This window comes from Vigna radiata, chromosome 7, assembly GCF_000741045.1.
Source record: "Vigna radiata var. radiata cultivar VC1973A chromosome 7, Vradiata_ver6, whole genome shotgun sequence".
Lineage (NCBI taxonomy): Eukaryota > Viridiplantae > Streptophyta > Magnoliopsida > Fabales > Fabaceae > Vigna > Vigna radiata.
Genome location: NC_028357.1, coordinates 22331129 through 22358234, shown reverse-complemented (window position 1 = coordinate 22358234; position 27106 = coordinate 22331129). Strand labels below are relative to the sequence as shown.

At 38.6% G+C, this 27106-nt stretch overlaps 1 protein-coding gene across 2 annotated transcripts; it reads right to left on the bottom strand.

The window, feature by feature from the left end:
• Positions 1–24403: 24403 nt before the first annotated feature.
• Positions 24404–26778, bottom strand: LOC106765389 (heterodimeric geranylgeranyl pyrophosphate synthase small subunit, chloroplastic). 2 transcript variants are annotated; one of them, XM_014649991.2, is made up of 3 exons: positions 26627–26778; positions 25882–26253; positions 24404–25388 (listed from the first exon to the last, which is right to left on the bottom strand). In XM_014649991.2, the coding sequence occupies exons 2-3, from the start codon at positions 26242–26244 to the stop codon at positions 24723–24725; spliced, it is 1029 nt and encodes a 342-aa protein (XP_014505477.1). In that variant the 5' UTR covers positions 26245–26253; positions 26627–26778; the 3' UTR covers positions 24404–24722. The 2 variants fall into 2 exon arrangements, with proteins under 2 accessions (XP_014505477.1, XP_014505478.1); XM_014649992.2 differs by having other exon boundaries at positions 25882–26246.
• Positions 26779–27106: the final 328 nt, after the last annotated feature.

The following is a 27106-nucleotide window of genomic DNA, read 5'->3' as shown; positions in this document are numbered from 1 at the left end:
TAGAAGCATCCATCAGTAGATGCTATCATCACTGCCATCAGAAGCAGCATATAACCTAAAAAAACCTTAAACACACAAAGAAAAATGAAATCCAAATCACACAAATGATTAAAAAGAAAAAGTTAGAAATTGGGTTGCCTCCCAACAAGCACTTTTTTGACGTCATTAGCTTGACCCAGTAAAGCCCAAACACCCATCGGTAGGTATTGATATTCTATGTTGGCGTTCTTCTTTCATGACACCAACAAAATCTTGAAAATTTCCTTGTCTCCAACTCTAAGGATTCTCAATCTCAAGAGTGCACTCTGTCTGCTTTGATAGTCTTGACAAACCATAAGCTATTATGAAATTTCATTGGTGTGCCATGTTTGGGTTTGTCACTTTTCACATCAGGGTGTTGGTGAACCAATTCTCATTCCTTCTCTGCCTCCTGATGATCTTGTGTTCCTAGTACAAATTTTATCCTGCACATACTAAAGAACACTGCACTAGAGCACAGAATTAGCCCAAAAATAATAACAGTAAAAGATATTTTTTTTATTTTAATTTTTGTTTTTTTTTTAAACTTTTTTTTTAAAAATAAAACAGAAAATAAAAACAGAAAAAAATATATTATATTTTTTTTCTTTAAATAAAGATAGCAAATAAGAACAGAAAAACAGAAAAATAAAAACAGAAAGATAAAAACAGAAAGATACTCCCCTTGCTTGATATTATTTTCTTTTTCTTCTTCCTGCTGAATTTTTTCAAAAAGTTGAGAACACCAAGCACCTGTTTCCATGTCTCAATCATAGGAACTTTAATCTCCAATTTTTTGAAGATTTCAATAAAGCACTTAAACTTCTTTTCTTTCCTATGATATTTCTTTTGATGAGGAAGAGGTTTTGCATATGATCTTTTCTTCTTTCCTCTCTTCCTCTTTTTTATAATCTCCTCCCTCAACTTTCTCTTTTTCTCTTTTCCTCTTTTCTTCTTTATTTTCGCATATATTTTCTTTTTTCCTTTTTTCTCAACCACTGCTTTTTCTCCCTCATCATCATTATCTTCCTCAACCAACTTTTCTATTTCTATTTCCTTTATATTTTCCTCATCTATCTCTATCTCTTTTTCCTTTATCTTCTCCTCCTTTCTCTCCATGTTTTTCTCCTTTATCTTCTCCTCCTTTTTCTCCATTTTTTCCTCCTCTATCTTTTCCTCATCTCTTTCTATCTTTTCCTCATCAACAACATTATCACTTTCAGAACTAGTGGCTTGACATTCCTCCATAGGGTTAACCTCAATATTAACCGTAGAATTGAATATCTCATTGGAGTGACGAGTCTGTATCTCTAACCTTATATTTCTTGCTTCACTCTCTTCTATAGAGGAGAGGGTAATTTGGATAAGTCATTCCAATGTCTTGTCCAATCTGTTGATTTGCTCATTCAAAGCAGATACATGTTGCCCTAATAGTAATTGTTGATGTGGTTCTCCTACTTGTCCATTCCAACCTTGATCCATGATTGAGGGAGGTTCCCACCAGTAGTTGAAATCATTTTGATAGAATTGAGTGAGTGCCCATATAGTCAAATTCTTGTCCAAATTGCATCCTGCAAACATTAGGCACAAAACCCTAGAAAACATTTATTAGAACAAAAATAAAAATAAACATAAAAATCAAGTCAAATTTAATCAATTTACATTACTAGATAAGTTAAACCACGAGTCCCTGGCAACGATGCCAAAAACTTGTTAAGTCCCTGGCAAGTGTACCAGATTGTTATCAAGTAATATAAAATGCGTAAGTCTAAGTATCGTTTCCCAAAGGACTCTTAGGGCTTACTTTTCATGTAAACCAATCACGTAAGACTTGAGAAAAGAATTAAATTGAGGTTTGAATGCAAAGAACAAAAGTAAACATGCAAATGCAGTGATTCAATTGGCTAAAAGAAACTATGGTTGAATGGAGTTGTTAGGGTTTACAATTTCATCTTATCCACCCTCATATATCTACTCTTCTTATTTAATTTGCTTATTTATCATATTGTCATGCAAACTTTCTTAGTCTACCCTTAACCCAATCCCTTGGTGAAAAGAGCGTATTACTAATTACCGGCTTACTATCCCTAGCCTCCCCTAGTAATTAATAGTGCATGATAAACGAAAGCAAAATACAATTGATCATCCTACCCCTATCCCTAGGTGGTATTGCTTAATCAAGGAATTTTCCCCAGTTCATGACATTACTATACGTCCCCGTATCAATAAAGACAAACAACATTTATCGAATGAGTTAAACGATAAAAGCATTAAGCAAAGGTGAAGAACCCAACAATTGATAAATCAAGCATATGCAAGCATATAAAATAAATAAGAATTTGGATATATGATAGTTTCAGAAGATTACATTGTTCCCCAACAACCTAAGGTTTAGTTCACCATAACCATGGTGAAACTAGATCAAATATGATGAAAGAATGGAAGAAATAACCCTAAACTTGGTAGATTGGAGCCTAAGCATCCAAAGAACCTCCTCCAAGGTGTGTGGAATAGCTCTGGACGTTCTGACTACCAAAAGAATGAATTTTGATTCGCAGTGGGCTATATATAGGTCAAATAGATAACAAAATCTAGCCAAATAAAAACAAAAAACCACTCAGCAGCTAATTAAACCGCTCAGCAGTTTCCCTCTAATCGTAGGACCGCTCAGTGCCCAAAACTGTCACTCAGTGATAAAAACTGACCGCTCAGCGCCTAAAACTGCCGCTCAGCGGTTTGACTGGCGCTCAGGCGCCGCTCAGGTGCCGCTCGGGCGCTACAAATTTTTTCAGCACTTTGTTTTTATGAACTTTGGTTGACTTTTCTGTATTCTGGTTGACTTTTAAACACTCCAACCTTTTAATACTTCAACCTTTCTTCCAATTCATTCCAAAAACCTACAAAATCAAGGGAAACCAAGCATAAAACCAAGAAAACCAACTTTGACTCTCTTATTCTCTAACTTAATAAAAATGCATGATTTCAAGCTAATTCTAAGCCATAAAGTGTGTGATTTAATATCAAAATTAAGTATGAAAATAACTGTTTTTCAACCGTTATCAATATTTCATCCCCCAAAGCCTTATTCTCAAAGATAATTTTCTCTTGGGCAGCAATCAGGGAATCCCTTTCCTTGGTAAGCTCGGCAATCCGAGCAGCATTGGTCTGGGAAGCCTTCTGAAGTTGCCGAACGGTATCTCAAACTTTGGCTAAAGTAGTAGAAGCTTTCAGTCGTTCATCCTTGGCAGGTTTTTGAAGCTCCTCGATGCGACGATTAAGCTCTTCATTGGATTTTTGAGCCTTTTCCAATTCGACCCGAACGACCTCGAGCTCTTCCACTATGACAGAATTAGCGGAACCAGCTGCATAAGCAAAACACAGGTTAGCTCGGACATTCAAATCGTAGCCCGTGTTCACGACATCATTAGTAGACATCCCGTAGAAAAGTCTATTCTCTTCGGGATCAAGCCTGCATACAAGTCGATCCACAAGATGAATCTTCTCATCAATAGGAAGGCTTTGTTTTTCTCCATAGATTCAAAGATATATAGCATATCAAATGGAAATTCAGATAAGTTAGAAGTTACAGTCATGGCAAAAATTTAGGAAACCTTACTGAACACTGTAGCACTTAGAGTTTTGGAACCCAAAAGACATATGAGAGCTCGCGACGAGGTCTTCCGGGGTAGTTGATCTAACTGACTGACCACTTCTAATCCTTCGAAAGTCATGGATGACTTCTCTCAGGAGACAACCTTATTGGGACGCTCGGTCCAGTAAAATGGAAACTTCGGTGCTTTATCACTTAGATAGAAGTTGGACCGACCCTCTTTCCTTATTGCAACCTTGAAGAAACTAGTTTTGAATTCCTTGTAAGACGAATTAAAAAGTGTAAACAATTGATTACCCTTGACTGGGGACAAGGATATCCAAGACTTATTCACTTTAGGGATGACACGGAAGAAATACAATAAAGCCGATGAACTGGGTGGCAATGCAAGAGCGGTACAAACCATGACAAACGCTTGCATGTACCCCTACCCATTCGGGTGTAGCTGAGTAGGGGCAACGTTTAATTCTCGCAAGACATTAGTTTGAAAGTCACTAAAAGGAAGGCAAACACCAAAATCTCGAAACAACGCACTATAAACCTAAAAGAAATCGGTACCATGTCCTTCACGCCTATGACGGCACAATCATTCAATCGGCATACCACTAGCATGATACTCTCGGCATCCCTCGCAGTAGACACAATATCAACCCTACTAGCTAAATATTTGAGGGTAGCGATAGAGGCATAATACGAGGCATAGAGGCCTACCTCGTGAGGAGCCCAACCATATCCGGTGATGGGGGGAGGAGGGGTAGTTTCCGTCCACTCCCTAGAGTTGTCAATCTTGAGCACGATATCAGTCTCCTTAACTTCCTGGTTATCGATGCTGGCAGAACTCATAATGGAGGACCCAATGGAGGTGGTAGACCTGTCACCACTATCAGCATACCCCTGACCGTCGCCGGTAGACTCATCAGAAGTAGAAGACGAAGAAGACATGTTTACCTGGAGACGAAATCAGCGACAAAAGAAGGCAGCGGAAGAGGTGAGGTGGCTACGGAGGTTCTGGTCCCCTGTTTATAGAAAGGAAAGTTGTTTCCAGTGAGCAATCATGGCCATCCATCGTAATGAGATCAAACAACCATAAAACATGAGACTCTTCACATTCGAAGAGCACGAATCCCATGATCACACGTGTTCCATGATCAACGGAAATCGTACCTACCACTAATCCCTTTTTTTGCCATTTTTTCAAACCCTTCACGACCGATGACTCGTTTGGGCTTGGGGGGCTTGATGTACTACATAGAGCGGCATGGTACGACCATGTACCCAAAGGTGAACGATCGACAATGGCCAGACCGAGAGAGACGATCGGTAAATGGTGATGAAGGAAGGCCAATTTTGTCTTTAAGAGAATTAATGAGTATTTAAGGTCAGTAATTACTATTTAAATCGCAATTATGGTTGATTGACGAATAATGTTAGTAATAAGGCACAAAATATATCACATTTAATGACATTCAATGGACCAAATGAGTGTAGAGCCTATAAATATACACCTAATGATCTTGAGTGCACTTTATTGACTTGAGCCTCAGAGTGTTTTCTTGCAGGTCTCCCCACTTTGTACGAAAGACTGATCAGTGAGGTTGATAGCATTTGAAGCGTCGTCGTAGTTAGGAAACTGACATAGAGTCGACCTCGGACCCAAATACAACAGAAACATTTGGCGCCCACCGTGGGGTCGAGGATTGCAGATGAAACCTACAAAAACCACAATGGTAGATTAGTTCCAACTAAGAGTGTTGCAGGAGGTGCAATGACAAATGCAAGAATTGAGGGAGGAGATGATGGCGTTGAGAGCAAAGAGGAGAGGACTGGAGGGGGCGACAATCTGGGCGACCAAGTGACCAGCTCCCTAGCAAGTCTGGGCGGCCGTGTGACTAGCTCACTTGTGTCTTGGTGACCTACTTTCTAGCTGGACGACCATACGAAGACTATTACATGGTCTTCTAGTGACTAGCTCACTTGTGTCTTGGTAACAAGCCCGGACGACCTTGTGAGGATACTGATATGTTTTGTTAAAAATCAATTCAAACAGAGGCCATCAAGCGGATGTAGAGAAATTAAAATTGCTTCATTCTTAGCAAGCGTCTTAATACAAAAGGTGTTAAATTCGAAACAAGAAGCATTACAAGATAATGAAATCAAAGCAAAAACTAAACGTTTGCAGCAGATTCGTTGATGACAGGAGCGGGCTGAGTAGGCGAAGTCTCCTCGACCTTTGGGAGAGCTAAGGCAACCAATTCCCCATCCACTACGTCCTTCATGAAATCAAAGTTAGGAAAGTCGAGAGGAACTTTGAAGTAATAGTGGTACTGAGCTATGTCCTGGTCAAAACCTCAGAGTCGCTCGTTGCATATTTTATCCCCTAAAGCCTTATTCTCGGAGATCATTTTCTCTTGGGAAGCAATTAGGAACCCCTTTCCTTGGTAAGCTCGGCAATCCGGCAGCATCGTTCTGGGAAGCCTTATGAAGTTGCCAAACGCTACCTCGAACTTTTGGCTAAAGCAGTAGAAGCTTTCAATCGTTCATCCTCGGCAGTTTTTTTGAAGCTCCTCGATGCGACGATTCAACTCTTCATTGGATTTTTGAGCCTTTTCCAATTCGACCTCGAGCTCTTATGCTAGGATAGAATTAGCGGAACCAGCTGCATAAGCCAAACACAGGTTAGCTCGGACATTCAACTCGTAGGTTGTGTTCACGACATCGACAGTAGACATCCTGCGGAAAAGTCTCTTCTCTTCGGGATCAAGCCTGTATTCAAGTTGATCCGCAAGATGAATCTTTGGATCAAATGGCCCTGTCGGTAAAGGACCCTCATGGATTTTCCTCTTCTTCTTCCCTGATGATATCGATTTTTCTTTGTTGTTCTTCCTTTTTTTGCCATGTTGAAGGGAAGTCTCAACTTGAACCGGGACGATTGAAGGAGTGGAGGAAGGCAACGAATATGGAGATATCTTGATTGCAAGATTCACTGGAGCCTTGGAAGCGCTTGCCCGAACAGTGTTAGTAGCAGAGGATGTAGGCGCAGAAAGCCCTACTCCTGCTTTCTTCAACTCGGCCTGTTTCTAGGACATCATCAACATGAAGGCATTGTTTTTCTACATAGATTCAAAGATACAGTCATGGCAAAAATTTAGGAAACCTTACCGAACACTCTAGCACTTAGAGTTTTGGAACCCAAAAGACCGATGAGAACTCGCGACGAGGTCTTCCGGGGTAGCTGATCTAACTGGCTGACCACTTCTAATTCTTCGGAAGTCATGGATGACTTCGCTCAGGAGACAACCTTATTGGGACGCTCGGTCCTGTAAAATGGAAACTTTGATGCTCTATCACTTAGATAGAAGCTGGACCGACCCTCTTTCCTTATTTCGACCTTGAAGAACCTAGTTTTGAATTCCTTGAAAAACGAATTAAAAAGTGTAAACAATTATTTACCCTTGATTGGGGACAAGGATATCTAAGACTTATTCGCTTTAGGGATGGCACGGAAGAAATACAAAAAGTCGATGAACTGGGTGGCAATGCAAGAGCGGTACAAACCACGACAAACGCTTGCATGTACCCCCACCCATTTCGGTGTAGCTGAGTAGGGGCAACGTTTAATTCTCGCAAGACATTAGTTTGAAAGTCACTAAAAGGAAGGCGTACACCCAAATCTCGAAATAGCGCACTATAAACATAAAAGAAGTTGGTACCATGTCCTTCACGCCCATGATAGGCAGGTTCATTCGATCGGCATAATATCGACCCCACTAGCTAAATACTCGAGGGAAGCGCTAGAGGCATAATATGGCGCGTAGAGGCCTAAAAGTGTCAATCTCGAGCATGATATCGGTCTCCTCGACTTCCCGGTTATCGGTGCTAGTAGAACCTAGAATGGAGGACCCAATGGAGGTGGTAGACTTGTCACCACTATCAACATACCCCTGACCGTCGCCGGTAGACTTATCGAAAGTAGAAGACAAAGAAGACATGTTTACCTGGAAACGAAATCAGCGACAAAAGAAGGCATCAGAAGAGGTGAGGTGACTATGGAGGTTCTGGTCCCCTTTTTATAGTAAGGAAAGATGTTTCCAATGAGCAATCGTGGCCATCCATCTTGATGAGATCAAAAGGCCATAAAACACGAGACTCTTCATATTCAAAGGGCATGAATCCCATGATCACACGTGTTCCATGATCAACAGAAAGCGTACCTACCACTACTCTCTTTTCGCGCCATTTTTTCAAACCCTTTACGGCCGATGAGTCATTCGGGCTTAGGGGGCTTGATGTACTACATGGAGCGGCATCGTACGACCATGTACCCAAAGGTGAACGATCAGCAATGGCCAGACCGAGAGAGACGATCGGTAAATGGTGATGAGGGAAGGCCAATTGTGTCTTTAAGAGCATTAATGAGTATTTAAGGTCAGTAATTACTATTTAAATCGCAATTATGGTTGATTAACGAATAATGTCAATAAGAAGGCACAAAATAAGTGAGTGCACTTTATTGACTTGAGCGTCAGAGTGTTTTCTTGCAGGTCTCCCCATTTTATACGAAAGACTGATAAGTGAGGTTGATAGCATCTGAAGCGTCTTCGTGGTTAGGAAGCAGACATGGAGTTGACCTCGGACCAAAATTCCACAGAAACATTTGGTGCCCACCGTGGGGCCGAGGATTGCAGAAGAAACCTACAAAAACCATAATGGCAGAGCAGTTCTAGCTACAAGTATTGCAGGAGGTGCAATGGGAAATGCAAGAATTGAGGGAGGAGATGACAGCGTTGAGAGCGGAGATGAGAGGACTGGAGGGGGCGACAATCTAGGCGGCTAAGTCCAGGCGGCCAAGTGACCAGCTCACTTGTGTCTTGGTGATCTGCTCACCAGCCGGACGTCTATACGAAGACTATTAGTTGACTTTCTAGTGACCAACTAACTAGCAAGTCCGGGCGGCCAAGTGACCAACTCACTTGGGTCTTGGTGACCTGCTCACCAGCTGGACGGCCATACGAAGACTATTACATAGCCTTCTAGTGACCAGCTCACTAGCAAGTCTAGGTGGCACAAGTGACCAACTCACTTGTATCTTGGTGATCTGCTTACCAATCGGACAACCATATGAAGACTATTGCATGGCCTTCTAGTGACCAACTCACTAGCAAGTCCGGGCGGCCAAGTTACCAGCTCACTTGTGCCTTGGTGATCTGCTCACCAGCCGGACGACCATACGAAGACTATTAGATGACATTCTAGTGACCAGCTAACTAGCAAGTCCAGGCGGCCAAGTGACCAGCTCACTTGTGTCTTGGTGACCTGCTCACCAACCGGACGACCATACGAAGACTATTACATGGCCTTTTAGTGACCAGCTCAGTAGCAAGTCTGGGTGGCCAAGTGACCAGCTCACTTGTATCTTGGTTATTTGCTCACTAGCCGGACAACCATACGAAGACTATTACATGACCTTCTAGTGACCAGCTCACTAGCAAGTCCGGGCGACCAAGTTACCAGCTCACTTGTGTCTTGGTGATCTACTCACTAGTCGGACGACCATACGAAGACTATTACATGGCCTTCTAATGACCAGCTCACTAGCAAGTCCGGGCGGCCAAGTGACCAACTCACTTGTGCCTTAGTGATCTGCTCACCAGCCGAACGACCACACAAAGACTATTACATGGTCTTCTAGTGACCATCTCACTAGCAAGTCCGGGCGGCCAAGTGACCAGCTGACTTGTGTCTTGGTGACCTACTCACTAGTCGGATGACCATATGAAGACTATTAGATGGTCTTCGAGTGACTAGCTCACTTGTGTCTTGGTAACAAGCCCGAACGACCTTGCGAGGACAGTGATATGTTTCATTAAAAATCAATTCAAACAGAGGCCATCAAGCGGATGCAGAGAAATTAAAATTGCTTCATTCTTAGCAAGCTTCTTATGAATGAATGGTATTGCTGGGGTTTACGGTTTCATCCTCATCCACTCTCATATGTCTACTATTCTTATTAAATTCAACTTTATTGTCAATGTTCATGCAACTTTCTAATTTACTCTAAACCCGATTCCTTAGCGAAAAGAGCCTATCACCAATTTCTAGTTTACTATCCCTAGTCTCCCTAGTAATTACTAACGCATTAATGACAAAAGCTTAAAGCAATTGACCGTCCTATTCCTATTCCTAGGTAATATTTCATAATGAAGAGAGTTCTCCTAAGTTCTAGATTTCCTCTACGTTCCCATATCGACAAAATCAATGATCATGACACTGAATGAGTTAAACAATGCAAGCTTTAATCTCAGAGAAGAAAACCCAAAACTATTAATAACAAAAGTATATGAATAAAATAAGAACTTTGATATAAGAGAGTTTCAAAAGGATTACATCGTTCCCCAACAACAAAGGATTTAGTTCACCATTGTCATGGTGAAACTAGATGAATATTTAATTAAAAGAATGAAAAGATGAACCCTAGATTTGGTAGATTGGAGCTGTTGCATCCAAAAGCCGCCTCCAAGGAGTGTAGAAAGTGTTTTGTCGTCTTTTTCTGCCAAAAGATACATGCCCTGGGTTGTCTGGGTCTATTTATAACACAACAAAATAACAAAATTTTGGCCCAAGCCCATAAGTACAACGCTCAGCACTGGGTTCACCACTTAACGGTAGGTGCGATACTCTATTGGAACGCTCAGCATTGACGCCCAAGCGTCCTGCCGTATTGATTTGAAGATGCCAGAGCTCAGTGGTGGATCTGGCACTCAACGGTAGGCGCGATTCTTCATTTTCCCATCAACGTTGGCGCTTAAGCATTTGACAATGGCTTTTTCTACGAAGCTGGCGCTCAGCGCTGAAATTGGCGTTGAGCGGTGGCTGTGATTCTTATTTTGCACCTCTTTTCATCCTTTCTTGAGTTAAATCCTTTGTTCTTCACTTTCCATCCTTCAATTCTCGTTAAATCCTATCAAAACAATGTAAAACCAAGCATAATATCTCTAAAACCACCTTTGACTCTCCTGTAACCAAACTTAAGTGTTTTGCATGATTTTAAGGTCATTCTAAGTCATAAAGGGTGTGTTTTGATATCAATTCAAGTATAAAAATAATGATTTTAGACCGTTATCAGTTTCCACTGTTCATATGGTAATTTTTGAGCCTAAACGGAAACACACCTACTAAACCACCAATTTTGGATGCCTTTTAGGAAGTGCACTAGTGAAATTCTGAACTGGAAATTTGCTTGGCTATTTCATTGCTTGAACACCTTTACTTTGATGATATTGATGTGTTTGAAGCATCCTTTAAGCCATGAACACTCTGCCATTCAATTTGGCTACTGCAATTCCATTTCAGTCTTGTTTTGGTGAAATTGTTCCTAAATTTGCTGCATAATTGGCAACTAATACACTCATTTTGAGATTCCGTGAGTTCCTGTCCCTTTTCCATGGTCCAACAAGTGTATTTGGTCAATTAAAGTTTGTTTATACTGTTCATATGGTCAAAATCTACATCTAGCTGAGAAACATACATCAAGCCACTTCATTTTAGTGCATTTTAGGAGCTAGACCAGTGAAAAACAACTCTACATATTTGTTGGTTGTTTCCATGAATTGCACATGTTTCAATTGATGATACAAAGTTTTTTGAAGTGTCAACTAACCTTTCCAAACACTGCCACTTATTTTTGGGCCTGAAAGCACACTTTTAAAGCTACTTTTCTGGTGTAGTTTTCACCTTTAGTGCTGTTTGGTTTTGTGCAATCTTTAATTTTCAATTCTGGATTGGCAAGAGCTAGTTACATGTTTTCAAATGGAATTACATGATCCAAGAAGTGTAATCCAATCATAAAAAGCAAAAGAAAAACATGCAATTCAGTTTTGAACCCCAAAACCCGAAAATCACTAAATCTGCAGCTTATTGGGGACTTTCATCAAACACTTTGCAAAATTATCAAACAGTTAACTGCGCTACTTTTGGCTCTTCAATTTTTCTTTTTCTTGCATGTTTAATTTGATCTAATGCCTCTCATAGGTTCCTTTTGTGTCCCTCCATTGCTTCAAAGCTTAAAACTACTTGAAATCAACTTGTTTGACCTCCATTTTGTGCCACAAAGTGTGTTACCCGAAATTTAAATATGGTGTAGTGCAGATTTTTTTTTCTGTGACTGATTTGGTGTTTGGCAGGGTGTTGTGACATTTTGGTGAGGTTTCCAAGGTGTAGAATCCTTGCTCCAACGGGGTAGCATCTTAGGAAGTGGATGATGTGTTAAATTGGATACAAGCATGCAACTCAAGGTGCCCATTTTCCTTGCTCATCCAACAACAGTTTTGCAGCAAACACCACACTTTTTCTCCCAATTTTGGACCTGCACAACTCTGGAACAACAACCTTACTTTTGCTTTGCTCACTTGTAAACATATTTTCATGAAATTTTGATTCATTGTATCATGGAACCTTTGCGGTTTATTTGGCTTTTCATTTGCAACTTAAAATGGCTTGGAAAAATTCTTTTAAGCAATTTCAAGTGCACAATCAAACATTGTAATAGCTTATTTTCCAATTTTTAGTGTGAAAGTGTGTCAAGGGGCTCAAAGTGTCACTTACACTTTCACTTAGGACCACTTAGCAATTTTCATTTGCATTGTTTACTTTACTTTGCTTGATTGACTTTTATGTTTTAAGTCTCCATGATACATAGGAGCACGTTTCATTTAGATAAACCTTCATTTGGTTTCTAGGTACATTTCATTCTTGCATTCCAAAAACTTTTAAAAGATTTCTACCTAGATATTGGGGTAAGAAATGACCAAAGAAACTCTGGCTAAGGAAGGACAAGGTTCTTAAGCTTTTCCATTGTGACTCACCTCTCCTTCCTGGGAGTTATTTGGTTTCTTTTACCTCTAGAATCTGTCTAGAAATCCTTCACCAAAATCTAAAGAGTTTTGATCTCTTCTTATGATTCCTATAGGTCTTCTTCATATAGGTCCTCTCGGTCTTCTAGTCTTCATCAACTAATTAGTTTCAAGGAAATTAAAACAAAACTTGATGAAGCTATAAGAAGAACTTGTTCATTTTATAAATTTGAGAGGATTGAGGATGAGTTGTATACACAAGCTAGGCACAATATTTCATTTTTTTGTCAGGACATTGGTGCATTGACATACCTAGCTTGGGAAAAGGACATGGATGACTTGCATCCATTCATTGCTAGAAAAAGTAAACATGAATCTAATAGAACAGGGTGAGTAGAGGGATATTTTCACCACCTATGGAAACACCTACAAAATCACAACCTATTCTCTTAAATTCCTCTTTATCTCTCCCAGAAAATATCTCCAGAACACTTTCTTCAAAGATCGAAAATCTAATAGAATATTCACATGTCCCTGAAGATGCACAAATCTCTGAGTCTTCAACTCCCCTGCTCAGTCCGTACAATATCTTTAGAAGACGTAGATCCTCCATCTGATCCATTGCCAGACTCATTACTTCCCGAAGACCTCCTGAAAAAGAATTTGTTCAATCCTCTCGAATGGAACAATGTTCACTTGTGGCAACACTAGAAGAACAATATGTTACAATAGAAATACCAAAAGAATTAATCCGTCATTGGCAACATGAAGGATATACTCACCTTCATTATGGGGCCATCAGACTCATTCTTTCCCTCCACGGAAGAAGAGGCCTTCCTGTCTCCGTCAGGGTCTCTCTTTTAGATTCCAGCTTTCCTCACTACAAAAATGCTATCATAGGAACAGTACTCACCACCTTACATGCGGGAAGCGTAGTTCTCACTATGTTTCCTAATTATAATGTCAGCTTGAGAGATCCAACCGTGCCCCAAAGACTTAAAGTGCAAGTACAGATAATGGGAGCCGGACAAGTAGCTAAAGCCCTTAGTGCAACGCTACATCATCAAATTATCTATAGGTTGCAGAATCATGCAGTCAACCTATCTTCACCCTCGAGTACTGAAGGCGCTCTGTTTGTTATGGCTAACCCCCATAAAGAAATCCCATCTATAGTCCATATCCCCAGAAATATTTCCAGACAAAAGTTAAAGGAACTAATTCCTCTACAATGGGTAACTAATTACGAAAAGCTACACGAAAATAAAAAACCTCTCCAGACTTCTGAAGCTACTTTCAGGAGATCAGTAGACGGAACAGACAGAACTATTTTCAAGCAGCTGGGAGATGAAGCCAGTACCAGCTCCTCTCAGATTTTTCAGTTCATGATGATCCGACCAGTCACCAAGGAGAAGAAAATCCCTATCTTGGGAGTTCTTCCTAATGGAAAGCCCATATTCACAGATAAAATCAATGGTCATTTCATATGGGATGCTGATCCTTCTATGTGTGACCTAGACTGTGAATGCAGCAAGGATGACGACAGTTTCGAAGACGATGAATCATACGAGGAAAACACAGATCATGAAGATTACTGCAGACCTTTTCCTCCTCCTAGAGGAAGATCAAATCCCTCCTCTGGACCATGGATTGGCATTCATAATCCCAAAGAATCAGATCCTTTGTGGTTTCATAAACGAAGAAGCGATGCGCAGAAATCCTGGGGAAAAAAAGAAAGTTTCTCCTTCCCCAATAAGGTTTCTTAGCCGCCGATCCCTTGCTTTATGATTTCTGGCTCCAATTATGAACAAGAATTTCCTTCCTTGGAAAGAACAGTAGATCCTACAACTAGGATCAACACCAAGCCGAATATCTCTCCATCAAAGATAGGACCTGATGGAAGGCCTAAACCCTTAACTCAATCTGAAGAAGTGCTCAACTGGCGAACAGAGAACGCTAAAGTTCAAAACTTTATGCTTAGAAGAATTGACCAAAAGATAGATGGAATATCACTATGATCACCTTACAGCTGAGATTTCCCGATTAGAAGAAGAATGGAAAAGGACTACATTTGGTGAAGCTTCCCATGCCACAGAAAGAGAGATTAAGAAGCTGAAAGCACAACTCCATGACTTAGATCATTATATTGAGTCAAAAATAAAAGAAAAGCAATCCCCATTTCCTGATACTCTCAGTCCTCCTCATTTCACCCCATATTGACCTTTATTCCAACATTCTTCCTCTACAGTTCACAAATCTAAACAAACATATTCTCTCCCAACTGCAACAGCATTCAGAAACAAACAAAAACCCAAAACCACTATACCTTCGGCCTCTACACAAGAAAACAAAAAACTTCTACCCAAACTTTGTCACAATCCCCTAGGGATTCATCCGAAACGGAAGACTATTTTCAAGATTCCCAGGATCCATACTCTCAGTTCACCATTGAAAACACCACCATAAGATCTTCATAATACACATCCTCTAACGAAAACACTGAAAATTTCTCTAATACTTATTCTGAGTCTTCTGATGAATATGCTGACGTACTCATGGCCAACACAACAAGTTCCAGTACAAGACAGGAGCCCATATATGAATCTCCTAAGAAGATTGAACCACCCTTAAGAGATCATCCTTCCAAACCTAACAGTGGGCCATGGTTTTCCATAGACGACCTTTCTCCAATCAATGGAGAGCCAAACTGATTGAATTTGGAGCCTGGTTGGACACCAAACTCATCAAGGATGCAGATTCCTACAAAGTCATAGAAGAGTTCTGTTGTCGAATGACTGGAACACTGAAGGAATGGTATCACAACCTAGGACCAGTCCGACAAGACCAATTTCATAGCTTGGGATCAACTGCTGCAGTTTTAGGAGCCCTCCATGAAGAATTTATTGGAGATGGAGTCGTCATTGATAGGAAGATGCGACATGAGTTTTTCAAACGAATGCTACAACGATTTTATCTGCTAAATGGGGCAAATGATGTCAGTCTCAAAAATACTTATGTGGCCTCTCTTCCAACCTAGCTGCAACTAGAATTAAATAGAATGGCAATGACAGCCCAAAAAGACTTCTCCACCATGACCATGGGACAAATCCACCAGATGACTAAGGAGGTTGTTGATAAGTTATGTAAGCAACATCAATATTTCTCTGATTTGATGAAAAATAAAGGGAAATTTGGAAAAGCCTGCAAAAAATCTTATTTAGAGATAAAATGCAGAGACAAGTGCAGCTGCCAGGGCAAGAAAAATAAGGGAGAAAAACCGTACAAAAGAAAAAGAAGAATCTCAAGTTTTTCAAGAAAAGGAATTTCAGAAAAAGGCCCCAAGGACAGAGGTGTTATTTATGTGGGAAAAAGGGACATTTTGCTAAGTCTTGTCCTAACAAAGCAGACAAGACCATTAAACTTGTTACATCCCTAAAGATTAGGGATGAAGAAGTTGAGTCATTGTATTCAGAACAATCCTCTCCAGATGAAGATACAATTTTCGTACTAAGAAATTCTTCTGAGGAAGAATATTCTGAAGAAGAAACACTTCCCATTTTCTCAACAAAAGAAATAAATAGCCTCAATCCATCTCCTCCTCATCCCAATATTGAAGTTCAGATTCTTCCAACAAAGTTCAACAAGCCTGTCAAAGCAATTGGATACATCGATACTGGAGCACAAAAGACAATGATGAATCCTAACATCCTTCCTGAAGAACTTTGGTCAAAGAAGACATCATATTTTATGGCTGCGGATGGGAAAATATTCAAAACTGAGCTCATCACCAAAACTTTTATTGGAATCAAATTTTTCCCTGACTGCATCATCTGGGCCAAAGTAATAGGCAGTAAGCTTCCTGGCAAAGATATTTTGATTGGCATGGATATATTCTCTGAGGTAGACAAATTACAGATGGAAGAGATAAAAAAGAGTTCAAACCTTTTGTAGAAACCTCTACACTATTCTCTCTTTCAGCATCCCCTCCAGAAATGGAAGAGATAAGAAAGAAGTTACTCTCACTATGTGCTGATAATCATGGAGGATTTCCTCACCCTAGACCTCTATGGAAAAATCCAAACTTCTTTGTTAAACTCCCATTGAAGCTTAATGAGGATGTTAATCCTACAAAAGCTACACATCCTGGAATGACACCATCCGATCTACAATTGGCCAGACAAGAATGCCAAGAACTTTTAAGACAGGGTTTGATAGAACCTACACATTCCAACTGGGCATGTCAAGCTTTTTATGTGGAAAAAAGGTCAGAAAGGATAAGAGGAAAAAATAGGTTAGTGATTGATTACAAGCCTCTAAATCATTTTCTTCAAGATGATAAATTTCCCATTCCCAAAGCCTCTTCGCTCCCCATCCTATTGAAAGAATCCAATATCTTTTCAAAATTTGATCTAAAGTCTGGATTCTGGAAAATAGGTATTGATCCTTCTGAAAGACATAAAACAACTTTTTGTATACCCAATGCCCAATACCAATGGACAATACTCCCATTTGGTCTTAAAGTTGCACCCTCTTTGTTCCAAAAGGCCATGACAAAAAATTTTGAACGAATTTTAGAGAATGCCATCATCTACATTGATGATATTCTCCTTTTTTCCAAAGACATTGTGACCCATAAAAGATTATTAGACCAGTTCTTCAATATAGCCGACCAATATGGGATAATGCTTGCTGAATAGAAAATCCACCTGGCACAGTCTGAGATTGATTTTCTAGGAATGCACTTTTCTAAGGGTTTCTATCACCCACAAAAACATATAGCAGAAGAACTCCTTAAATTCCCAGATCAATCACTAACCACTAAACAGATCCAACAGTCTTTAGGAATCCTCAACTACATCCGAGATTTCATCCCCAAAGCGGCTAGATATACCAGTCCTCTTTCCAGACTGCTAAAAAAGAATCCCCCTCCTTGGGGAATAGAGCAAACTAAAGCAGTACAACAAATAAAGGAGATAGCCCAAAATGCTCCTGCTCTTAAGATCCCTGGTGAAGGAAACAAAATTCTCCAGATTGATGCAAGTGATAGGTACTGGGGAGTAGTTCTGATGGAAGAAATTCATGACAAGAAATTCTATTATGGACATGCAAGCGGAAAATTTAAGGAGGTTGAGCTCCATTATCACACCACATATAAGGAAGCTCTTGTAGTAAAAAATGGAATAAAAGAGTTTAATTTCCACCTCAGAGGTTTTCATTTTGAAGTACAGATGGACAACTCCTCATTCCCAAAAATCCTTAAATTTAAAAACAAAATGCCTCCAGACCCTCAGATATTGAGACTAAAGGATTGGTTCTATCGATATGATTTCATTGTAAAACATATCAAAGGCAACAAGAATCTCATCCCAGATTTTCTATCCCGACCAACAAAAGTTGTACAAATAATCACCAAGACTCACAACTTCCCGTTAATTTTCATGGTAAAACCTTTACCCAACTGTGCCAAAATTCAGAAGCTTTATCCTCTAGGATTATCTCCTAGAACCCCAAAAGATATCTTGGATTATGCTAAATCTAGATACTTCTTTTTCCTTCATGAGACACTGAGATTCAAGGTCACTTCTCCTACTGCATTTGATCCCACAAAACCAAATGGAAATATTTTTGATCTGTTTTGTGACATTGGATGGGATCTTTGTGAACCCACATTATGGGCTATCTGGTGCAAAACAGTACAACATCCCATTCCCATCGCCTTGCAGACAAAAAAGGCCTATCAAATCCTGATGAATCCTCTCAAGCATGAGTTTTTGTTTTGGTCTTTACTTGAATGGTTTAGTCCTATTGCCTGGTGGAGATCAGAATTGGAACGAATACTCTCATATCAAGAAAATCGGAGAAAGTGGAATGGACAAATATTAGTCTCCACTTTTATTGTATACAGGCCCTATACAATTAACTCCTATGGCCAACTGTTTTCACAAAATCATGCTTATACTTGGGGAACTTTCGAAGAATATCCCCTAAACGACAACTACAAAAGGCATTTGAAAAGATACGTTCAGGAAGCTAATCTCAATAGCGAATCTTCTTCAAACAGGCTAATTCCATCTAGTTCTGGAAGTCGAACCACTGTTTGCTCGGAATATCATATTCCAGCACAAATGTATCAAAGAACTGAGGAACTAGTATCTCCTGATGAAGATGAAAGTCTAGATGACTTGATGGAACAAGATTCCGATGGGTCGGACCCCAATCTCTCTCCAAGTCACGAGCCTATCTGTAAATAATAAAGCCAGTACAGTTCGATCGTACTGTAAAGGTCCCAAATAATTTTTTAAGATATAGTGGACCCGATGTAATCTAGATAAGATAAGATGTGTAATGATGTGTAATCTAGATAAGATAAGGTGTGAAAATTAAATAAGATAAGGTGGGCCCAAGGTAATCCATATGAGCCAATTACCTTAGGGAAAATCCTTATCCCATAAGATGTAAGATAAGGTGTGTTATCCTCTTCTCCTCTATATAAGGAGACACCATCCTAGTGTAGAGGGGAAGCAACTGAATAAGATCCTTTGAGTTTCTTCTACAACTATGAGTTTCTAAATCTCTCTTCTTCTCTCTCGAAAATCCTCTTCTTTATTATGTCTTGGTTTTAGAAAATTAGAGAAGGCAAGGAAATGGCTTATTTCAGAGTAAGTATGCTCTGCACCTGCTTCTATAAGAGGATCTTGTGCATCAGAAAGCTCCGAATATAAGGCATATTCCAGAGTAAGTATGCTCTGCACTTGCCTCTACAAGGGGATCCTGTGCATCAGAAAACTCTGAATATGGTCCTTGAATACCATACTGTACCCATAAGAAGGAACAGTGTAACATTTCAGCAAGCTTGGATTTCCAGGTGCTCTTAGTGAGCTAGACTGCCACGTTGTTACTATCTTGTGCGGAAGATAATAAAGTATAGTCTGATGGAATCATTGGAAAAGGGCTACAAAAAGAATGATGATAAAAGCCCAAAGACCGATGAAACCTTTGGTTATGCGATATTATCTCAGACACAAGACCAAATGGTATCAGAGCAATAATGCATCTCATGTCCTTAGTCTATACATATCTAGATTTGAAATACATGCAAGAGAGTGGTGGGATGAAAGGCAATATCATGTTAGGATAGGTAGAAAATCCCCCATCATGATTGGAATGAATTCAAAGCCTTCATGAGAAGAGAGTTTGTGCCTTCAACCATTAAGAGAAATCTACAATCCCTAAGAGCTTACATTGAAGATGGGAAAACATTTCTTGAAAGCTTAAATGACAATGGTTTCCTTCTTAGAGAACTATAATTTCAAATTAGACTTAAGGAGTTAAAGGTTGAAACACTAGAGATGAAAGTTAAGATACTAGATGTTGAGAGAGAACAAGAAGAACAAAGAAGAGAAGAAGAGAAGAGAGAGAAGAAAGAGAGAGAAGGGAAGACAAGAAAAGCAAGAGAGAAAGGAAGAACAGAGACAAAAAAGAGAGACAAGAAAGAAAGAGAAGAGAAGAGGAAAAGAAAAAAAAAGGAAGAAAAGAAGAAAGAAGAGGAACCTAAAAGGGAAGGGTTCTCATTCTTTACTTCTTTTCCAATTATTTTGCACTCTTCCATTCTTAATTTTTCTTTAAAAAAAATTGCCATTCCATATTCTTTGCAAACCTTTTCAAAAGATGGCAATTCCAATCTTAAGTTAATGTTACCCTTGTGTAAACAAGTAACTCAAGATAAAAATCAAATAACTTGGGAATATGGAATTCTCCATTTTTCCAAGACTAATTTTAGGAAAATCTTTTTCAAAAAAAACAAGACTTTTCTTTTGTATTCTTATCTTTGCTTACATCTTCTTCATACTCATTTTTCCTATCTTTTGTAGATAAATTTTTGATCCAGGAGGAACACACACTCCAAAGTTGTGCTTCTTTATTTCTTACTAATTTGAGGACAAATCGTTTTTAAAGAGGGAGGGAATGATGGCAACCCCTGTATGGACTTCTCATCCAAAGAAGCATCAACTAAAACTAAAACTAAAGAAAGGGAAGTATAATAAAAGATTTCTAAAGCTCTTTCCTTATCTAAGTCATAGAAAGATTCTCCTAAATCTAAATACTTTTACCTTGTTTAGTAGGCCACTAATAAGGAAGGGAAAGCATGCCATGTGTGCCAACCAAAGGAAGCAAGTAAGAGCGCATGTTGCAGCCAACTATGAGGCACATTTCCCACGTGGAAAACAGCCAGCCATGTAGCTTCTTTGAAGCATATTTTTCACATGGAATGCACCAGCCATCCACATTTTCCACAGCTTCCACGTGCAACACATTCAGCCGTAACCTCTCCCTTTTGAAGCACATTTTCCATGCATCCCAATCTGCAGAGCTTCTCCCATACTCTTTGCTTCTCATTACAGTAGCTTGTTAGGTACTGCAGAGTCATCTCTTCCCTATAAAAGAGAGACTCCCTCCATTGTAAAAGATAACTTGAATGACATAAGTAATTGCTGCTAAAATTAGCCTAACACCTTTGCTTCGAGTTCACTAACTTATGCTGCTTTAGCACCATTATCCTCTAGCTTCCTTCCCTCTTGGAAGGCCTCCTAAGCTGGAGAAACCTCACACATATTCACCAGACCTCCACTGAACCATTTTATCAAACACCTTGCACGCACTTCATCTACTGCATTCAATCTCCATTCCGCTGCCACCTCTAATCTAAGGAGCTTCTCCATTATTGAACGTGGAGGACGCTTCCATCACCGAATCTAATTTATAGAGATCTCACTCAACGATACCTCTAAAAATCCGTTGTCAACTATTTAACGTGTGATAATATCCACTTATGGTAATCGATTATTCATTTAATGAATGTACAACAGTAAAAAACTTGTTTAAAAATCTCATAATTACTCGTGATAGTCGATTATGGCAACTCATAATCCATTATTGATAATCAATTATCATTAGTTAGTAATTGATTATCCTGAGTATAAAATGAGGTTTTCTGATTCAAAACGCATTCTAACACAACCTAAGGCAAATAATACATAGAACCAAAGATAAACCACACCCTGTACATAAATCTACTAAATTAAAAAAGCTATAACATAGAAACAAGTCTTCATGAAGATCTTCCTGCAACAAGAACACTTGAGGTTTGACTTTGAGACATCATGAAAACTTTTACTCTTCAACTTTATGCTAATACGACCAATATCTATCGGTAAATTATGTCACCAACACATTACCGATGGATATATCCATCAGTAAAACAATCAGTGGTATCCGTTGGTAATCAATCATTACAAGCTGATTTCAAGCCGTTGATAATAGTCTGTTGCCAATGAGGCTTTTTACTGTAGTGAGTACATGAATAAAGAGTCCAAATGCATCCATATTCAATTTCAAAATATTGTTACAATGAAAATCAAATTACAAATATTTTTATCTAATCATTAATTTACAATTAAAGAAATATTGAAATAACACTAAATTTAAGGGACATAATGCGAGGATATTTAAATAAAGTTGCAAAACTTATAACCATCCACCAATTATGAGTTGGCAAAATGGAATACATGGTTAAAAACTATAGTGAACTAAAAAGTATATTGTCTAAACTAAACTAAATTGAAAATTAGTTTAGATGAACGAAAGTAAATTATTTGTTTTTTGTTTTACTAAACTGCACTAAACCAAACTAGACTGAAATTTGTTTACTACTTTGACACACAACACAATTTTGAGATGGGTTGGAATACACCAAAGATCAAGAGGAGTCGGGTCAGACCGAAGGTCAAGACAAACTGACCTGATCCAAATTCGAGGCGGGCTGTGCCAAAGGTTAAGATGAGCCAAGTCAGGCCAAATGTCGAAATGGGTTAGGTTTGACAAAATGTTAAGACAGGCTCAGACCAAAATTCGACCAAGTTTAATCAAGACATCTACTGTTGAAACTCGGCTAAATCGGTCTTGAGAAAAATTAAGTCGAATAAGCTACAAGCAAAGTTTAGTCGAATTAGTTTTGACCAAAATTCGACCTAGTCAACCCCGACCAAAATTCGATTGAATCAGCAACGACCAAACTAGACTACAATTTTAGAGACTCTGAAACAAATAAAAAGTATAAAACAAAATAATTTTAAGTTAATAAATAATTAAGTAAACTACAACTTCAAAGACTCAGTTTATTAAAACTAAAAGTATAAAATGATACACTTCAATTTTTAATCTAAACAATTCCCTAATTTTTATATAATATAGTACAATTGATATTTCAATGTTTTTCAATTAATTGTGTCCACCGTTAAGACTCCAGTAAGTGTACCAAATCGTATCAAGTAATATAAACGATAAAATTGAGTATCGTTTCCCAAGAGACTCTTTGGCCTAAACTTTCGTATGATTTCATGATTATTTAATACTTGAACAAAATGAAACTTAATGTTTTATATGCAAAGACGAAAATCAAATATGCATGTAGAGATTGATCAATTGACAGAAAAATAACGTAGTTGAATGATATGGATGAATGATGTTGTTGGGGGTTTTCAACTTATCCTAATCCACTCTCATATATTTAAGAATTCTACTCTTTCATTAATGTTAATGTCACTTTCCAATTTACCATAATCCCAATGTCTTGGTGAAAAGAGCCTACTCCTAATCACTAGTTTACTATGTGTAGTTTCTCTAGCAATTGATCATGCATTACATTAATTCGCGTAGAAGCTTAAGGAAATTGGTCCTCTTATCCCTATATCTAGGCAATGTTGCTCCCAAGAGAATTTCCCCATGTCTAGATCTACCCACATGTGTCCATATAGATATAATCAAAGATTATGCTATTAAATAATGTCTTAAACAAAGCATACAAAGATAATAGAAGAAAAACTCTAACAATGATGAAATCAAGTATATGAATAAATCATCAATTCAATATATGAGAGTATCAAAGGATTACATCGTTTTTCCCAACAACAATGAACTTTAGTTCACTATAGACAAGGTGAAACTAGATGAAAACAATGAAAAGAATTAAAAGATAAACCCTAGATTTGATAAATTGGAGCTCCCGCATCCAAAATCTGCCTCCAATGGGTGAAAAAGGTGTTTCTGCATCCTTTCTACCAAAAGATCGTCTCTCTGGGACGTTTGGGTCTTTAAATAGATCATAAAAATAATAGGAAAACTGGCCCAGACCCACAAAAATGGCGCTCAACGTTGGTTTACTACTCAGCAGTGGGTGCGACACTCATCTGGCGCTTAGCGGTGCCGCTCAGCGCCACTTGCGATACTGAAACTGCACTCTAGTTGACTTTTCAACATTCTGATTGACTAGTTGACTTTTTGGTTAACTGATTGACTTTTTTGGTTGACAAGTTGATTTTTCTTCGCTCCAATCATTTGATACTTTAACTATTCTTTCAATTCATTCCAATAACTTACAAAATCAAGAGAATTTAGTGATAAAATCATAAAGCATATCATCAACTCTCTTATTCACAAAACTAAAGCAAAATCAAAGTCCAAAAAAAAATTCTAAGTCAGAAAAAGTATATTAAGTATCAAAATAAAGTATAAAAATAATAATTTTTCAACCATTATCATCCACCCCTACCACCAACCAACCATATTGAATCATCAAATTTGCTTACATCTACAGCGTGTTACATCCAAAATTTTATTTTCAAAAGCATATTTAGAGTTATAAAAGGCCAACTGATATCCTTCTAGTGGTATTTCTCATCACGATCATGTCTGTGTTACCCCAAAAGGTTATAAGACCCAGCAAATGACCGTCCTTAAGAGGTATAGAGAATAAAGAGTGTGTATACCACATTTTTTTTATCAGAAAATTTAATTTGAACTGTGTTTTATCAAATCTGTAAACCCCATTTCATTTGATAATCAAAGAGACATTTAGTATCCGTTGAACATATTTAACAAAAGTCACAAAATAAATGATAATATTAGTTTCTTAGGGTCTTGGAATGCTAACTCCGTATCAAATGTGCTACAGGAAAACATACTACACAGATATGCCCTCCTTTTGGGTCCTTGCCTCAGAACTTCCTCATTCCTTTTAATAGTCAAGAAGATATCAACCACAAATGGACGGGAAAGTTTAAAAGCTGAGATTGATTGAATGGACTTGAGAGTTCCGCGTTCAAAACCTGTAAGTTCTCATGTCATGCAATGCAATGATCGATTCTCACTTAGTCAACCACTCAAAGAACTATATAAATAACGAAAGCCCATTATCCACTGGCATCATCAACATTGAAGCTTCTATCAAATGCATAATCTACAAAACTGTAGAGAGGAAAGACTCGCTCCCCGTACTTCTCAAATCCATCCAATTCTTCCTTAGCCTTTTCTCTGAGCTCTTCAGCTTTTTCTATTGCCTTTTCTACTCCATTAACCTCTGCATAACTCTTGCCCTTGTTTTTCCTGTCAACACCTCCGTCAGCTTTCAACCTGTCTTCCAGAATATCATCCACAACTGCATACAATAGCCCAACAGCTCTCCCGTACCTCCTCAGTCTCTCTATCTCATTATCTTCAGCTCCAGCCAACAATCCTCCACACACTGCAGAACACTCTCCCATTTCACCAAACTTTTTTTCTTGTATAAATTCAACTGCATTGGATCCTCCTTCAAGATCCAGGAACTGCCCTGCAGCCATACCAGTGGAGCCCACAGAGCGAGCCATCTCAGCAATCACACGAAGAAGATTGGGCTCAGGCACAAGGTCAGACGGAGTCTGTGAAACAATGTGACGAAATCCAAGGGGAAAAAGCGCATCACCAGCAAGAATTGCCATGTCAACACCATAGATGGTATGATTTGAAGGTTTCCCACGGCGTGACGGGGAGTCATCCATGCAGGGAAGATCATCATGTATCAATGAAGCTGCATGAACCTGATTGCCACAGAAATATAAGATTAACAATATACTTATAACCATGTATGTTTAGAAATACTCCGAAACACATTCAGTTTACTGTCATTACTTTTTAGTGAAGTACATTCCAATACTTCATAATTTCCATTTTGTATCCATCAGGAGTTCAAAACATACGGATTCAGAGAATCTATTTTGTTCAAGAACAATGCAAACTGCAAATAAAGGTATTGTTAAATTAAAGGTTCATCTAAAGGCAGGTACTCTGATGCAAATACAGCTAGCAAAAGATGGAATCCAAAACACTTATTGACATGAATAACATGGCACTCCTGAAACTAACCATGCTACTAATAAAATTGGTATAATAAGTGATAAAACTGTACTATAATGAAAATAAAAACTTGACAATGATAAGGCAATTCACTCAAATCCCTCAGATCATAATTAAAGAATAAAAAATAAATCAACAGAATCAAAGCAAAATGACTGGGTGCAAAAAAATAATTACCATTTCAAGGGCGCAGGCAGTAGGGAAGGCGGCAAGGCGGCTGCCCCCAAAGAGTTCACATGCAGAGATGCACATAACAGGTGGGGCTCGCTTGACACCTTGGGCAAGGACTGAATACCGCATAGCTTCATATATCTGCGGAGGAAACTGAACTGGAATGGCTTCGTCGAGCTTCTGATTGATCTGCACCATTAGGGAAGCCCAATATGTCCTCAAATCAAAGTCAGAGGCTTTTGATCGAGTTGAAATCGAAGAAGGAGAAGAAGCAGCAGCGGAGCAGCGAATTGGAACTTTCAAATTCGCAGGCTTTGGGATGATGCAGGTGTGAGAAGTGGCCAATGTTGCAATTGCGAAAGGAGCCATCCCTGATCTCTATAAGTAAAAGATAAAGGAAACGATCAAAACATGTTATCAATGTTATCCCCAGTAACCTTAATATCCATACAAAAACCAAAATTATACATTTCATCAAACAATTGGTGGACGATAAACTTTTATAAATAACATAAAGCACTGGTTCATCGAATTACAGACGAAAACAAACAAACATAGCAATTGACCTGAAAAATAACGCAAACTCAACTAACAAAGTCCCTACGATCAACAATTTGCAATTTCAACCTTGTAGAATCAATCATTTTCCGGGTCAAACATTTCTATGTTAAGCCAAATGGTCAAACACCCATCTAAGACAATAAACTGAATTACAGAAAACAATTCCAAACAAAAGCTAAGAAGAAAGTACCTGATATTGAATCAGGGCGAGCGCAATGGAAGAAGAAAGAGTTACACAGATCAGACAAAGGAGGACAGAGAGTTTTGTTGAATTGAAGTATTGATACGATAAGGTGAGGAAGTGAATGGGTAATGCGATTAGGTACAATAAGGTGTTGCCGAGCTTCTATTGGTTCACTGCCTTTTATTATCAAATTTATATATTATTTTTTAATTTAAAAGTTATATAGATTTAGTACCTCTCGACCAAATTTCTTATGTAAAATGATTAGAATATTTTTTATTTTCATATAAATAATTTATTATTTGATTTTATCGTCCATTGTCATTTTTATCTTTTTAGTTTTAACTCGTGAATCAATTTCTATATATTCTTTAATAATTTCTAGCTCACTTAATAGCTATGAGCTGAAGATAACTAAAGAAAACGAAAAGATTTATCTGTAAGATGAAAACTTAAAAACCAAAATCAATGGAGTCAGAACTTATA